Here is a 14,849-nt window from a genome sequence, read left to right on the forward strand (position 1 = left end):
TCTCTGCCTGTGATGCAGAATGGGCTGATTGACCTCAAACCTTCTAACAGAGCCCCTCTATTCATGATGAGCACATTCTTGCAGAGCTTATTTCCAAGCTAACCCCTTCAGTATTTTCCCAGAAGGGTCAGCTTCTTGGTCTCCATTCCTGGACACTCAGAGTCCTTGAATTTGCAGCTTCTGTGCGTTCCTCTTACAGTGCTGGTGCCCAGAGGTCTCTGTGCCTTTCAGCTCTGTTTGTTCATGCCTGCATGGAGGAGAGGAGGAAAAACGGAGAAAATGGAGGGGAGCCTGTCGGGGTCTGCAGGAGAGTTGTGGGAGCAAGTGTGGGCCTCTGGATGAGCCCAGTGAATTGCGTGTGTGTGTGTGTCCCAGGCATAGTTGTGGGATCACAGGGTGTACGGAACTGTTCGCAAAGGATGTTGCTGTTCTGGCTGGAGCATCTGCAAGTGGGTTTATGGATGATGTGGGCTGCGTGAAATGGTGCGGGTACCATAGCATCTTAACTCAGGTTTCCTGGGACTCACAGATGCTGAGGCTGAGATGTGCATGCATGGGTTGAATTGAGTAACATGATCTCACCTGTGGAAGAATGAAGACAGTGGATTTGGCAGAGGGAAGTGTATTCCTGTGATGTTGTTAAAACAGGTTCTGGGCTGAGCCCATGGGAGCGCTGTGTGCAGGGAAGATGGTGCCTTTGTCCTGGCGGGTGCCTACACGCACGTCTTGCGACAGTGGGCAGCAGAGGACTGTCTCTTCCATATGGTGAGGTCTTCCCTGTGTGTGTGTGGTTGTGGCACAGGAAAGGGGATGTTGATTCTAAGCCTTAAACAGCCTGTTTTCAACTTTCAGGATTGACCTCGAAAGATTCACCTCTGAGGAAGAAATCCAGAGGAGGCAGAAGAGGAAAGAAAAGAGGTCAAGAATGGCTCTTTCTCAGGTGAAGTCATATCCTCAGTTGATTGTTTTGTCGGTCCTTCCAAAATGCCCTGCTTCAGAATTACCAGTCTTCTCTGATGGTTAAGTATGTTCTTGCTCAATAAAAGTGTTTTTTTTTTTTTTTCCAATTTTTAATTCAAGAACTTTTCACCCTACTGTTTTAATGTATACCACTAATGGTGGTTTAGTCACCAAGTCGTGTCTGACTCTTGCACTCTTGCGACCCCATTGACTAGCCTGCCAGGCTCCTCTGTCTATGGGATTCTCCAGGCAAAACTACTGGAGTGGGTAGCCATTTCCTTCTCCAGGGGATCTTCCCAACCCAGGGATCGAACCCGGGTCTCCTGCATTGCAGGCAGATTCTTTACCAACTGAGCTATGAGGGAAGCCCCTGTATACCACTAATATCCTTTCCAATTTTGAATCAATATTTTGTTAGTGGAATAAACAAACTCTGGCTTTTGTTAATAGTTACTTATCTGGATTTAAATGGGTAAAATTATATTTGCATTTTGAGTTATATGTATTTTACAGAGATTGAAGTATTATATATTCATGCTTGTACTGGTTCTTTGCTAACCTACTGTAGAATAATGTTGACAAACTAAATTATGTAAGATTAGAACATTTTCCTTGTCCCAGAGGTGCTGAACTACATTAAGTAAGAATGATAATTTAAAAACTTACCCAAAATATGTTGAAACAGCTACTCTCATTTTAGTGAATTGGATATTTACATGTGTGTGTACATGCATGCATGTGCAAGTTCATGGCTTTTATAAAAGACATCATTTTATAGTAAGTTTTATATTTTTTAGCAATTGAGATTATATCTTAACTTTTTTACACTGTCACATTAATAATTTAAATAGTAAAAATGGAAACATTATGTGTGGATGTGTGCACACATTATGCATTTGCACACGTTCACCTTGTACTCGTTTCAACTTTCTCAGGGAACCCTTTATGTTAATGCATGTAGTAACTGTCAATACACGTAAAGCATTAAGAGTAACGCTTAGCACATAGGAAGTATTGAAACGCTTTTTGTCATTTCTCTTGTTATCCTCATCTTGATGTTAAATCCCGATCTTTTTGTAAAGTTACTGTGGACTTTTTCATCTCTCAGGACACCACTCACTATCTCATCTGCATATTGAATCCCACTCAGTGTGTACAACAGAATATCTGACTCTCCTGTGTAGCCAACCTGTTTCATTTTTGCTTGTATATTTCATGTATCATCCACAGAAATCAGTCATCCACACTGATTTGGAGGATATCAAATTCTCTTACAGAAGCAAAGAAATGAAAATTCGAGGCACGTAACTTGCTCAAAATGCCTGTACTGGAATCTGTCAAAACCCATTCTCCAACCCAGTTGATCCTCTCTCCTCATTTCGTGTGAAGATAAGAACTCTCCTCGTAGTCCCTCAGTGAGATATATTTTTTATTTCAGGGACATTTGACCTTTAAGGATGTGGCCATCGAATTCTCTCAGGAGGAGTGGGAATGCCTGGACCCTGCTCAGAGGGCCTTGTATAGGGACGTGATGCTGGAGACCTACAGGAACCTGCTCTCTGTGGGTGAGGATCACTTTCCTCTAGAAGTTGGGATCTGCCCTGGGGTATCTCTGCATTTTCCCTCTGTGCCTCTTGGGAGCCCCTGTTTTGCTTGACTGACCTCAAAGCCTTGTTGACTCAGACATGCAAAGCTTTGTGATTGGCATCAGGAATTTAACCATTTCTTCAGAAATATGCACATTTCATGATACACTAGGAGTTGTTCCAGAGCTTAAGTATTTACAAAGTCCAATGGCAAACTTGTAAAATCCTGAATTCCGTTTTCTCTCCCTCTGCTTTTGATTCAGTAATTCTAGGAAGAGAGCTCGAGACCCGCATATTACGCTATTCCCTCTGCGTTCAGAAGGAGGCAGTAGATGAATGTGTGAAGTATTTTCCCAGACCTCCCCCTTGTAATGTCCTCACCCCTCAGCTGAGTGAGGAGCTGGGATTTCTTTTCTTTTCTTCTAAATTGTTTGTTTATTTTTGGCTGCACTAGGTCTTCACTGCTTTGCTTGGGCTTTCTCTAGTTGTCGCGAGCAGGGGCTACTCTTCTTATGCTGTGCAGGTTTCTCATTGAAATGGCTTCTCTCTCTCTCTCTTTTTTTTCCTCTCTTAAGGGGAAGTTTATTTCCTGGTCAGAAAAGAAGAATCAGGGACAGGACCCTGTGCATTCTTGGCCTGGGCCTGACCGACGAAGGGTGGGGTAGGGTGGGGTGCAGGCAGAGGGGACGGCTCCAGCTGTGCAAGCCTGGTCACATGGTTGTCCAGGCTGGTCCAGGGAGGGCCCGCTGGGGATGGTGGCACCAAGCCTGGAGGCAGAGGTGGCAGGCCAGCGGGCCCAGAAGACAGTACATATGGAGGCAATAAATACTGACAGGCCAAGGCACACGACTCCAGGCCGGCAGGCCAGGAGGGACAGGTAAGGCTTGGCCACTGGCTTTGTCTGCCGAGAGCTCTCTTTTGGGGGCCGTGGGCTCTAGGCTCTGACCACTGGGACAGAGAAGCCAGAGACATGAGGACACCCAGCCTCCCAGATGGGAAGGAGGTTGTTTTGAGTCTTGGCAGTTTGGCTTTCCCAAGCCCCGGAGCCATCCCCGCAGTCCTGGGCAGATTGGGGACCAGCACATCCCCAGAAAGAAATGGCTTCTCTTATTGCAAAGCACAGGCTCTAGGGCAAGTGGGCTTTAGTAGTGGCAGCTCATGGGCTCTAGATCTTGGGTTTGATAGTTGTGGCAAAAGGGCGTAGTTGTTCTAAGGAATGTAGGATCTTCCTGGACCAGGGATTGAACCTGTGTCCCCTGCATTGGGAGGCAGATTCTTATCCACTGCACCACCCATGGAAGGCTGTTCTTTTCTGTTTCTGAACATTATCTCCATCTTAGAGCAAGGGAAAGAACTCTAGATTCTAGAGAATGAAGTGAAAATAGAAAAAAAAAAAAAGTAAACAAATGGGAATGTATCAAAGGTGCCAACACAGGTCAGAGCTCAGAAGGGCAGTGAGGAAACCGCACCATTAATAGTGTTTGGGAAACTCTCCCTAAGTGGGAGATGTCTATGGGAAAACAGAAGTTTATTTCTTGTGAATTTTCAGAGGAAAATTTTTTCCTCCCTGACTTGTTCCCCGACTCCAGGACTCTTGCCTGGAAAATCCCATGGATGGAGGAGCCTGGTGGGCTGCAGTCCATGGGGTCTCGAAGAGTCGGACACGACTGAGCGACTTTACTTTCACTTTTCACTTTCACGCACTGGAGAAGGAAATGGCAACCCACTCCAGTGTTCTTGCCTGGAGAATCCCAGGGACGGGGGAGCCTGGTGGGCTGCCGTCTGTGGGGTCGCACAGAGTCGGGCTTAGCAGCAGCGGCAGCAGCTGACTTGTTCTGTCCTGCAATATGTAAAGTTTATCTTTTCACGCTCAGTGGTGCTGCAACAGCTCCCACACAGACCAAGGCAAAGTGTTTATCACCATCTACACTCCATCATCTGGCTCCTGAGAATTCTTTGCTTCCTTGACTTTGAGGAGAATGGGATAGTCTTTTTCTGTTGGTCTCTCTTTCTTGATTCCATCAGATGCATTGGCAGGTGGGTTCTTTTACCACTAGTGCCACCTTGGAAGCCAGAATTGCTCATAGTATTCTCTTATAATCCTTTTGATTTCTGTAGAATCAGTTGTGACCAGTTGTAATGTTCCCTCTTTCATTTCCGACTTTAGCTATTTGAATCTTCTGATTTTTTTCTTAATCTTGCTGAGTGTAAATTTTGTCTTTCTTTTCAAAGAACCAACTTTAAGTTTTGTGGTTGTAGTTTTTTTAATTCTCTTAATTCCTTTCATCTTCTTCTTCCTTCCTTCTCTAGCTTTGGCTCTGTTTTGTTCTCCTGAGATCTTCTTTTCCCAATCTTTTCTTCCTTTCTCTCTCTCTCTCTTTTTTTAAATTCTTATTCACATGGTCAACCAGGATTTCTTTTGTGCACTCCTTTGTATTTTCTTTTTTCCCATATTTATTGACATGTAATCCACATATGTTATGTGGACACAGACCATAGCATGAGTTCTGATAGCTCAGCTGGTAAAGAATCCACCTGCAATGCAGGAGACCCTGGTTCAATTCCTGGGTTGGAAGATCCGCTGGAGAAGGGATAGGCTATCCACTCCAGTATTTTCGGGCTTCCCTTGTGGGTCAGCTGGTAAACAATCCGCCTGTAATGCGGGAGACCTGGGTTTGATCCCTGGGTTGGGAAGATCCCCTGGAGAAGGGAAAAGCTACCCACTCCTGTATTCTGGCCTGGAGAATTCCATGGACTGTATAGTTCATGGTTTCGCAAAGAGTCGGACACGACTAATTTTCACTTCACTTCAATCCATGTAACATGGTATAAATGTAAAGTGTACAGTGATGATGTGATATACATATATTACTAAATAATTACCAGAACACACTTAACACACCCATCAAGTCACATAATTACAATTTGTGCGTGTGTGTGTGCGGTGAGAACATTTAACGTCTACTGTCTAATCAAGTTTGAGTATATAAGACAGTTTTGTTAACAGTAGTCACCATGCTGTATATTAGATCTGAATGTATTCACCTTATAACTAAAACTGCAATAATATTCCCCTGTATGTAATAATATTCCATTGTATGTAATAATATTCCATTGCATGTAATAATATTCCATTGTATGTAGTAATATTCCCCTGTATGTAATAATATTCCATTGTATGTAATAATATTCCCCTGCCTCTGCAATCACTCTTCTACTCTCTTTTTCTAATCATTTGGCTTTTGTTTTTAAGATTCCATAAATATGTGATGTAAGTGAGGTCATAACTATTTGTATTTCTCTCCTGACTTACTTCACTTAGCTTAATGCCATGAAGGTCTGTATTGGTACAGATAGCAAGATTTACTTTTTTTTTTTTTTGCTGAACAGTATTCCATTGTATGTATAATACTTTAAAATTTCTTTACACACTGTTGGACACTTAGCTTTTTTTCATGTCTTCGCTATTGTAAATAATGCTGCAACAGCAGAGCATTGCAGATATCTGAGAGTGCTTTTATTTCCTTTCAGTGTAGTCCCAGAAGTGAGATTGCTATCTTATGGTTGTCCTTCTCCTTTTTTTTTTTTTTTTTTTTAATATTTTGAGGAATTCTACATACTCTTTTTTTATGGTGGCTGCACCAGTTTACATTTCCACCAGTATTGCAGTGGATTGCCTTTTCTCCATATCTTCACCTCTGCTTTCTATCCCTTGACTTTTTTATGATGGCCATTCTGCTAGGTGTGAGGTGGTATGTCACTGTAGTTTTGCTTTGCATTTCCTCCTGAGGGCAGCTCTGGGTATTGGGAGGCTTTGAATTCAGTCTCAGAGCCTGCCAGTTCTTTTCTTCCAAGGTTACTATTCTAGTCACTCTTGTGCAATTCTTTGGAAGCCCAGGTGGCACAGTGATAAAAAAATCTGCCTGCCAATGCAGGAGAGATGTGGGTTGGATCCCTGTGTTGGGAAGATCCCCTGAAAAAGGAAAATGGTAACCTACTCCAGTATTTTTTTTCTGGGAAGTCCCATGGACAGAGGAGACTGGTGGGCTACAGTCCATGGCGGTCACAAAGAGTTGGACATGACTGAGCACATATGCACGCATGTTCATCCACTGAACAACTTTCTCCCGACAGAACCTAAAGCAGTATGTACAGGGCTGATGACTCAAAAGCCAATTCCAGGAGGGATAGCCAAGAGTGACTGTTAGAGCTCTTGTTATCTCCCATGAATTATTTCTTTCTCAGCTCCTGGTATTCATTGTAGTATTTTATAATGTGTGCTGCCTGAATAGCCAGTTGTGCTCCAGAACATGTTTTCTGATTCTGCAAATACAGGTTCAGATTGTCTTTCTCTCGCTTCCTGTGTGCATTGGTGTCAGGTACATAAATCCTGTGAGTCTGCTGTCCTTATTTTTAAAATAGTGGTTGTAAGGTGCTTGGGCTTCAGAAGTTGTAGCTTCTGGGCTCTAGAGCTCTAGGGTTCAGTGTTTGTGGTGCACAGGCTTAGCTGATCCATGGCATGTAGGATCTTCCCAGGGATCAAACTGGTGTCCCTTGTATTGCAGGTGGATTCTTAACCACTGGACCACCAGGGAAGCTCCTGTGCATGTTTTTATTTTCCAGTATGTTCTCAACAGTGTTGTCTCTGACCTTTGTTAATAAATTCTCAAAGCACATGCAATGTATCACATATGATTTGGGGCCAGTGACCAGGATAACTAAAGGGCAGTGCATAGACAGGGAATTTCTCTATTAGTTGACTGTGATATAGCTGCAGTCATGAAATCATAAATGTGACTTCTGACTTCTTTTTCCAGTTCTTTTTTATAATGTTATGTATTTTCCTGACATGATAGTTCATAAGTCAGTGATTTCTATATAACTCCCAGCTTTCATATTGTGTGCTCCTACTAGAATATAAGTTCTTTCTTTATTCTTAAGGGGAATGTCTAGAGTTCTGCAGAGTAAAAATTTTCTGTAATATGGTGACTTATTATCTATGCTGACTTTATCATGGTTTACTGGAATAATTTTCAATTTATATTGAGATTTATAGATGATCTTTCAGCATGCATTATGCAATATATCTGATACATAGCATCTCTTAATGTTGTAAAATGCTTTCTCTCAGTGGGTACATGTGGATATATAATGTGTATTAAGATAAATATTTTGTTTTCTTATAAATTGTTTTATTTTCTCAGTTCTACAATGGTTTTGCAATTTTAAACTACAAGTTATTTAGATTATTTATTAGCTAAAGCTTGTTTTGGATTATTGAGCATTACAATCAGAGAAGGCAACAGCAACCCACTCCAGTACTCTTGCCTGGAAAATCCTATGGACGGAGGAGCCTGGTAGGCTGCAGTCCATGGGGTCACTAAGAGTTGGGCAGGACTGAGCGATTTCACTTTCACTTTTCACTTTCATGCATTGGAGAAGGAAATGGCAACCCACTCCAGTGTTCTTGCCTAGAGAATCCCAGGTACAGAGGAGCCTGGTGGGCTGCCGTCTGTGGGGTTGCACAGATTCGGACACGACTGAAGCAACTTAGCAGCAGCAGCATTACAATACATTGACTATTCTTTTATATATGTATAGTAATTATGCATAAAATATGTATAGTAGATTTTTCTCCTCAGTTATGAGACAGCAGTATGTTTACTGCCAAAAGATATGTGATCTTTGAGGTCATGGTGGAAAATATCCATTCTTTGAGAGCTAACGTAAGTTTGCACAATGTGAGTGATTTTGTCATTGAGTGACTAGGCTACCCTAAAATTAACTTGAATTACTTGCAATTATTCTTTAATAAAAGATCCTGTTTCTTTAGTTGTGTCTGAAAACTTGAAGGTCATGGTTGGAAAGTTTAGTAACTGTCCAGGATTGGTAATGCCTTTGGTGTAATATCACCTTTTCAATATGAAACATTTATTTACCATCTGTAATTAATAGGATACCTATGATTCTTTATATCTTGTAGCTGTCTCTCATATACATGTGATCAAGAAATTGAAACCAAAAGCAAACAGGGATACAGGAGTATTCCAGAGAGTGATGTTGGGAAGATATGAAAGTCATGAAATCAGAGATTTTTACTTCATGGAAATCCAGGAAAATATACATGTCTTTGAGTGTCAGTGGACAGATGATGAAGGAAATGACAAAGGAATGTCTGTAAACAATAATGAAAATCTCACTGATGGAAAAAATCAACATGCTAGAAGGGATCCAGGAAACAAACCTATTGAAAATAAGCTTGCATTAAGCTTTCAGGATGAATGGTGTATATTTAAAAGTGAAGAGAAAATTGATGAATTTAATGAAGCTGACAAGAGTAGCAACAATAACACGTCATTTTTACCATTGCAGACAATTTCTCCTATTGTCCAAACCAACAATTCTAATCCTTATGGGAATGATTTTATTCACCCTTCAATACTGACACAAGACCAGAAAGCATACAAGGAAAAACATTATAAATGTAATGAGTGTGACAAAACCTTTCCTTACAGCTCAAACCTCAGCAGACATCAGTTAATCCATACGGGAGAGAAACCTTATAATTGTGATGTATGTGGTAAGGTGTTTAGTCGAAATTCACACCTCGCGTGTCATCAGAGAATTCATACAGGAGAGAAACCTTACAAATGTAAAGAGTGTGGCAAAACCTTTAATCAGTGCTCAAACCTCACTAGACATCAGTTGATCCATACAAGAAAGAAAGTCTATGAATGTGATGTCTGTGGCAAGGCCTTCAGTCGAAAGTCAGTCCTTGTAAGTCATCAGACAGTGCACTTTGGAGAGAAATCTTACAAATGTAATGAATGTGGCAAAGCCTTTAGGAAGCGCTCAAGCCTTACTCAGCATAAGAGAATCCATACAGGAGAGAAACCTTACAGATGTAATGAGTGTGGGAAGGCCTTTAGGAAGCATTCAAATCTTACTCAACATAAGGTAGTCCATACTGGAGAGAAACCTTACAGATGTAATGAGTGTGGCAAAGCATTTAGTGTGCACTCAGCCCTAAGGAACCATCAGATAATCCATACAGGAGAGAAACCATACAAATGTGATGTCTGTGGCAAGGTCTTCAGTCGAAATTCAATCCTTGCAAGTCATCAGAGGCTGCACACTGGGGAGAAACCTTATAAGTGTAAAGAATGTGGTAAGTCATTTATTCAACGTTCACTCCTTTGGATTCATGAGAAAATCCATACTGGTGAGAAACCTTACAAATGTAATGAATGCGGCAAAGCCTTTCCCGTGCGGTCAATCCTTACTCAACATATGAGAATCCATACTGGGGAGAAACCTTATGTATGTACTGAGTGTGGCAAAGCCTTTACGAAACATTCAAATCTTACTCAACATAAGACCACCCACACTGGAGAGAAACCTTACAAATGTGATGAGTGTGACAAAGCTTTTACCCAAGTTTCAAGTCTTAGTAGGCATCAGAGAAGGCACAGTGGAAAGAAACCGAGTAAGTGCAATGTGTGTGTTAAGCCTTTGATCCAACATTCGCAGCTTTGGGATCTTGAGAGAACTCATACTGGAGAGAAACCTTACAAATATGATGTGTGCTGTAAGGCATTGGTCCAACATTCACAACTTTGCAGTCATGAGAAAACTCTCACTGGAGAACTCAAATGCAGTTTATGTGGCAAGGCTTTTATCCAGCATTCAAGCCTTGTGGCACATCAGAGAATTCGTACAGGAGAAAGACCTTATAAATGTAATAAATGTGATAAGGCTTTTACCCAAAATTCACAACTTTGGCGTCACGAGAGAACTCATATTGGAGAGAAGTCTTATCAGTGTAACGAGTGTGGCAAAGCCTTTACAGATGGTTCACATCTCAATCGACACAAGATCATTCATACTGGCGAGAAACCTTACAAGTGTCATGAGTGTGGAAGAGCTTTTACTCAGTTTACAAACCTGGGTAGGCATCAGAAAATACATACTGAAAAGAAACATTATAAACTTAATCTATGTGGCAGTGCTTTTATTAAAAGCTAAAGCTTTGGGCATCATTGAAAAATAATAGAAATCTTACAAATATAATGATTGAGATAAAATATGTAGGTAGTCAGACCTTAAAATCAGAGACCCCCTTAAGGAGAGAAATCATTTAAAACATACGTATGTGGCAAAGCCTGTAACTGTGCCTAACATTTATTTGGTGGCAGAATGTACATCTTTAAAAGAAACCACACAAATAAAATTTTGGCAAAGGGTAGCCAAAGTTAAAGCCTTCTGGAATGTAACAAAATTCTTACTAGAGAGAAACCTTATAAATATGATTCCTGTGATCAGCTTTGTCAAAAATGTATACTTTTGTGGTTGTACTCAGTCGCTCAGTTGTGTCCAGCTATTTGCAGCCCCGTGGACTGCAGACCACCAGGGTTTTTTGGATTTCCCAGGCAAGAATACTGGAGTGGGTTGCCGTACCCTCCTCTAGGGGATCTTCCCAACCTAGGGATTGAATCCAGGTCTCCTGCATTGCAGGCCGATTCTTTACCATCCGAGACACCAGGGAAGCCCTTTAAAGATGGTAGAGTGCATAAAAAGGTTTAGAGGGTGTGTGTGTGTGTGTAAGATTGTGTGTGTGTTTAGCAGAGGAGGAAAAATGCCATGCTGTCCTGACACAGAGTGGAGTTGGCATAAAGGCACAATTTCAGGATCACCAACAGCTAGAGGTGGGTTAAGGCTATTCACAGTCAGTACTGAGGAGAGAACACAGGTCCTGAGGCAGACTGTTGAGGCAGTTAGAGGAGATCTCTTTCTTTGCTCCAGGAGCTCAGTGGACAATAAATAGGGCCTTTGAAAAAAAAAAAAAAAGATGGGAGAGGTGGAGGTGGATTTTTGAGGAGCTCCACAGGAAAGGTATGGAGCAGACACACAGGGAATGTGAGGAAACAGCCAGGAATCTGAATCAAGAACAGTCAGTTTGGGGCTGTTTTTCTCCAGCTGTGATGAGCCACTTGGGGACAAGGTAGAGCTGGTGTGATGGGGGCATCAGGGAGAGCAATGGGTCTGGGGGAGAATCCAAGTCCACACACCAGGCCTTTGCTTTGGGGTATTTGACTTGCATGACTGTAAGTGACAGAGGTCGGTGTTTGTCTCCATGTTTTAAAAATAACCTAGATGAGGTGGTAGAGTGTATTCCATTGGCTTACCATTTTATTCTTGATGCAGACAAGCCTGGACTGTAGTTACATACTCCACACATGGTCAGCAAATTAGAAGAACACAAAATGAAACTAGTACACCCTCTGGTATGGCCTTCAACCCTAGGGGGTTGATGTGTGCAGGGGTCCTTTGCCCTGGAAGAGTGGGAAGGGATCTGGCCAGGAACAGCAGAGGCGGGCAGAGGCAGAGTCCTCCACCCAGACAGTCCTCACCCTCACCAAGCGCAATGGGTGAGTGTAAGTTCAGCTGGGACCGCAGTGAGCTCATCCAAGGGGTAGCTGCTTGAGGCTGAGTAGACCCACTTCGGAAATAAAAGCCTAAAATCAGGAAAGAAAAGGAGAAGCCTGGCTGCCTAGACCCTTCCATGGAGAAAAATTCTGAAAAAAAAAAAAAAAAATGCTGTTCTGTAGCGTTTAGTATTATATCGTCCATTCCACCCATTGAGAATTTTGTGTTTCATATTCTAATTTGTAATTCCTACACAGATAACTCCAGTTCTTTTTAATTTAATTGCTTAAATTTTGATTGCAGGCAATGTTTCTGGATCCAATTACCGCCCCACAGCTACTCCTCACTGAGATCGCAGTTTTCTCAGTTCAGGACCAACGGTCGGTCAACCGCTGGCAAAAATAGCTTTTGACTTAAACTGTTTTCAACTTGTTAAAAAGAAATTTCCAAAATAAGTGGCCCACACAACTGTAAGGGTTTAAAACTTGTTAGAGACAGTAACTTAAGCTAAGCAGGAAGCCCTCCTATTCATAAGATACAAAGACCCTCAAGCGTGTCTAAACCTCGAAAAGGTAAACTTGGGAGGGAACCTCTACCGGGCTCTCGTCCCTCCCTCTCAGTCGTAGCGCAAGCCCGGGTTCTTCACGCCCCGCCCCTTGCTGGTAGTGCTCTGCTCAGGCCCCGCCCACAGTCCTTATGCGCACGCGCAGTTTCTTCAAGACCGGGAAGCTGGTAGTGCAGAGCACAAGTCACGCTGGGCAGCAAGAGTTAACACTTTTCTAGCTTGGACCTGCGCCTCAATCCTCTTTCCAGACAGACGGGTGAAAGTGAAGTCGCACAGTCGTGTCCGACTCTTTGCGACCCCATGGACTGCAGCCTACCAGGTCTTCCGTCCATGGGATTCTCCAGGCAAGAATACTGGAGTGGGTTGCCATTTCCTTCTCCAGGGGATCTTCCCGACCCAGGGATCGAACCCAGGTCTCCCACATTGCAGGTAGACGCTTTAACCTCTGAGCCACAAATCAGCAATTTCAAGGTACGGGGAGGGACCTCCCGTCCCCAGCCGCCCCGCGCTCCCCCCTCGCCCCGCCCCTCGCCGATAGCACTCCGCTCAGGCCCCGCCCCGGAGGCCGCACCACAACACCGCACCGGCAGCTCCTTGCGGAACCGGAGAATGCGAAGTCGGGTGTGCTGTACCAAGTCTCTCGTTTCTTGTGTAAATCGGTGCTGCGCGGTACCCCTGACTTCACTTTCAGGACCTTAAATCCTAGCATCCGGCCCTCTGCCCCCAGTAAATCCACACGTCGACCTATTCGACTATGTTTTCCTTTAGGTTAAAATCACGAGGCGGGTCCCTGAGCCCTTGGCTTTTTTGCCCTCGACCCACGTAAACACCGCCTTTCGAGACATTTTCCTCCTTTAAATCCTTTGCCACCTCCGCCTCCAACGTCCCCTGCTAAGAGAACAAAGTGAATTCGACGATGGCATCACCCGTCTCGCCCTGTCAGACCCTGAAGATAGAGCCGGGTCGCCCCGCTCCTGGAGAAGCAGTGTTCTCTCCGGGGGCCTGGGATCCTGGAGAGCCCACCCGAGTCCTGAGACCCCCTCCCTCCCAGCCCCTCTGTCCTCGCCGGTCCTTCGGCTCCACAGGCCTCCCCTTCCTGTCAGCCCGTCCCATCACCCTACCGCAGAGTGCTACCAGGACCTGCCCGTGTGACACCAGTGTTCTGTGTCAAATTCAACTCAGTTGGAAAACGGTCCCTTTGGGTCCCAGGGCATCTTATTCAGTCGCCACCCCTTAAAATTTGGGGGCAAAGGGAATCAAGCAGATAACAGAGCGACTGAGAAAAGCATGAGGAAGAAACAACGAGAACACTGAAGATGGCTCAGGGACTTGTAAAGAAAGAGAAGATCAAGTGAAAGCAATTAAATCCTGATTGAATGTAGCAGGTGAATGAAACAGAGAAAGAGCCCGATCTCCAGAGGTTAGAGAGCAGCAGTGACGAGGAACTTCACACAGGGTGTCGGAGAGAAGATGAGTTGGAACCGTGGCCTTCAGAGTCTCCTGGTGTTGGGAGAGAAAGAGGACTAGTGGCAAGAAGAGCTGAGGAAGAGCAGGAAAGACGTATCACCCTGGGGTGCCAGAGAGTGAGGAGAGAGTTAGGGAGAAAGAAGCGAAACCACACTCCCCATTTGGACTGGAATCCAGGGTCTTAATATTGCACACCTGGTCTCAGGACTTAATGATGCGGTTCTTTACATCGAAGTGCAGACGGAATTCAGCAAGAGGCAAAGTGATAGGTAAGTAGTAGATTTATTGAGAGAGATACACATTCCACAGGGCCTCCCAGGAGGCACCAGTGGTAAAGAATCGCCTGCCAATGCAGAATCCTTAGGAGACGTGGATTCAATCCCTGGGTCGGAAAGATCCCCTGGAGGAGGGCATGGCAACCCACTCCAGTATTCTTGCTGGATACGCCCATGGACAAAAGAGCCTGGCGGCCTACAAGTCCATGGGGGTCGCAAAAGAGTCGGACAGTACTGAGCCGATGCGCGTGCCCACACACATTCCACAGCTATAAAGCAGGTCATCTCACAGAGAGGCCCTGTGATAATCCAAGTTCCATAGGCAGAATGCAGTCAGTCTCAGAAGGTGAAAGCGACCCTGAAATATAAGGTGGTTAGTTTTTAGGGGCTGAGGAATTTCACAGTCTAGAGAGTGGAGTAATTATTTAAGCTATTTTCGGGAGAGATGGAGACTTCTGGGAATTGGGCCACCTCCCACCCCCGACTTTCTGGCCTTTGACGGTTGGCGTCAGAACTGTCATAGCACCTATGAGCATGTCATTTAACTATGTCACGACGAGCACAGAATGA

At 43.9% G+C, this 14,849-nt stretch overlaps 1 protein-coding gene across 10 annotated transcripts in view; it reads left to right on the forward strand.

The window, feature by feature from the left end:
• The window catches only part of LOC120871946 (zinc finger protein 420-like), a 719,570-nt gene that overhangs the window by 91,863 nt on the left and 612,858 nt on the right, over positions 1-14,849 (forward strand). For 2 of the 10 annotated variants that reach the window (XM_040251979.1, XM_040251981.1), the window contains exons 2-4: positions 853-940; positions 2,399-2,525; positions 8,530-10,884. In XM_040251979.1, the coding sequence (XP_040107913.1) occupies positions 926-940; positions 2,399-2,525; positions 8,530-10,571 (2,184 nt within the window). In that variant the 5' untranslated portion in view covers positions 853-925 and the 3' untranslated portion in view covers positions 10,572-10,884. Of the gene's footprint in view, positions 1-213; positions 766-852; positions 2,526-2,809; positions 3,017-7,111; positions 8,379-8,529; positions 10,885-14,849 lie in introns of those variants that run through there. The other 8 variants (XM_040251986.1, XM_040251987.1, XM_040251989.1 and 5 more) reach the window with 8 other exon arrangements.

The sequence above is a fragment of the Oryx dammah genome, unplaced genomic scaffold, assembly GCF_014754425.2.
Source record: "Oryx dammah isolate SB20612 unplaced genomic scaffold, SCBI_Odam_1.1 HiC_scaffold_13, whole genome shotgun sequence".
NCBI lineage: Eukaryota > Metazoa > Chordata > Mammalia > Artiodactyla > Bovidae > Oryx > Oryx dammah.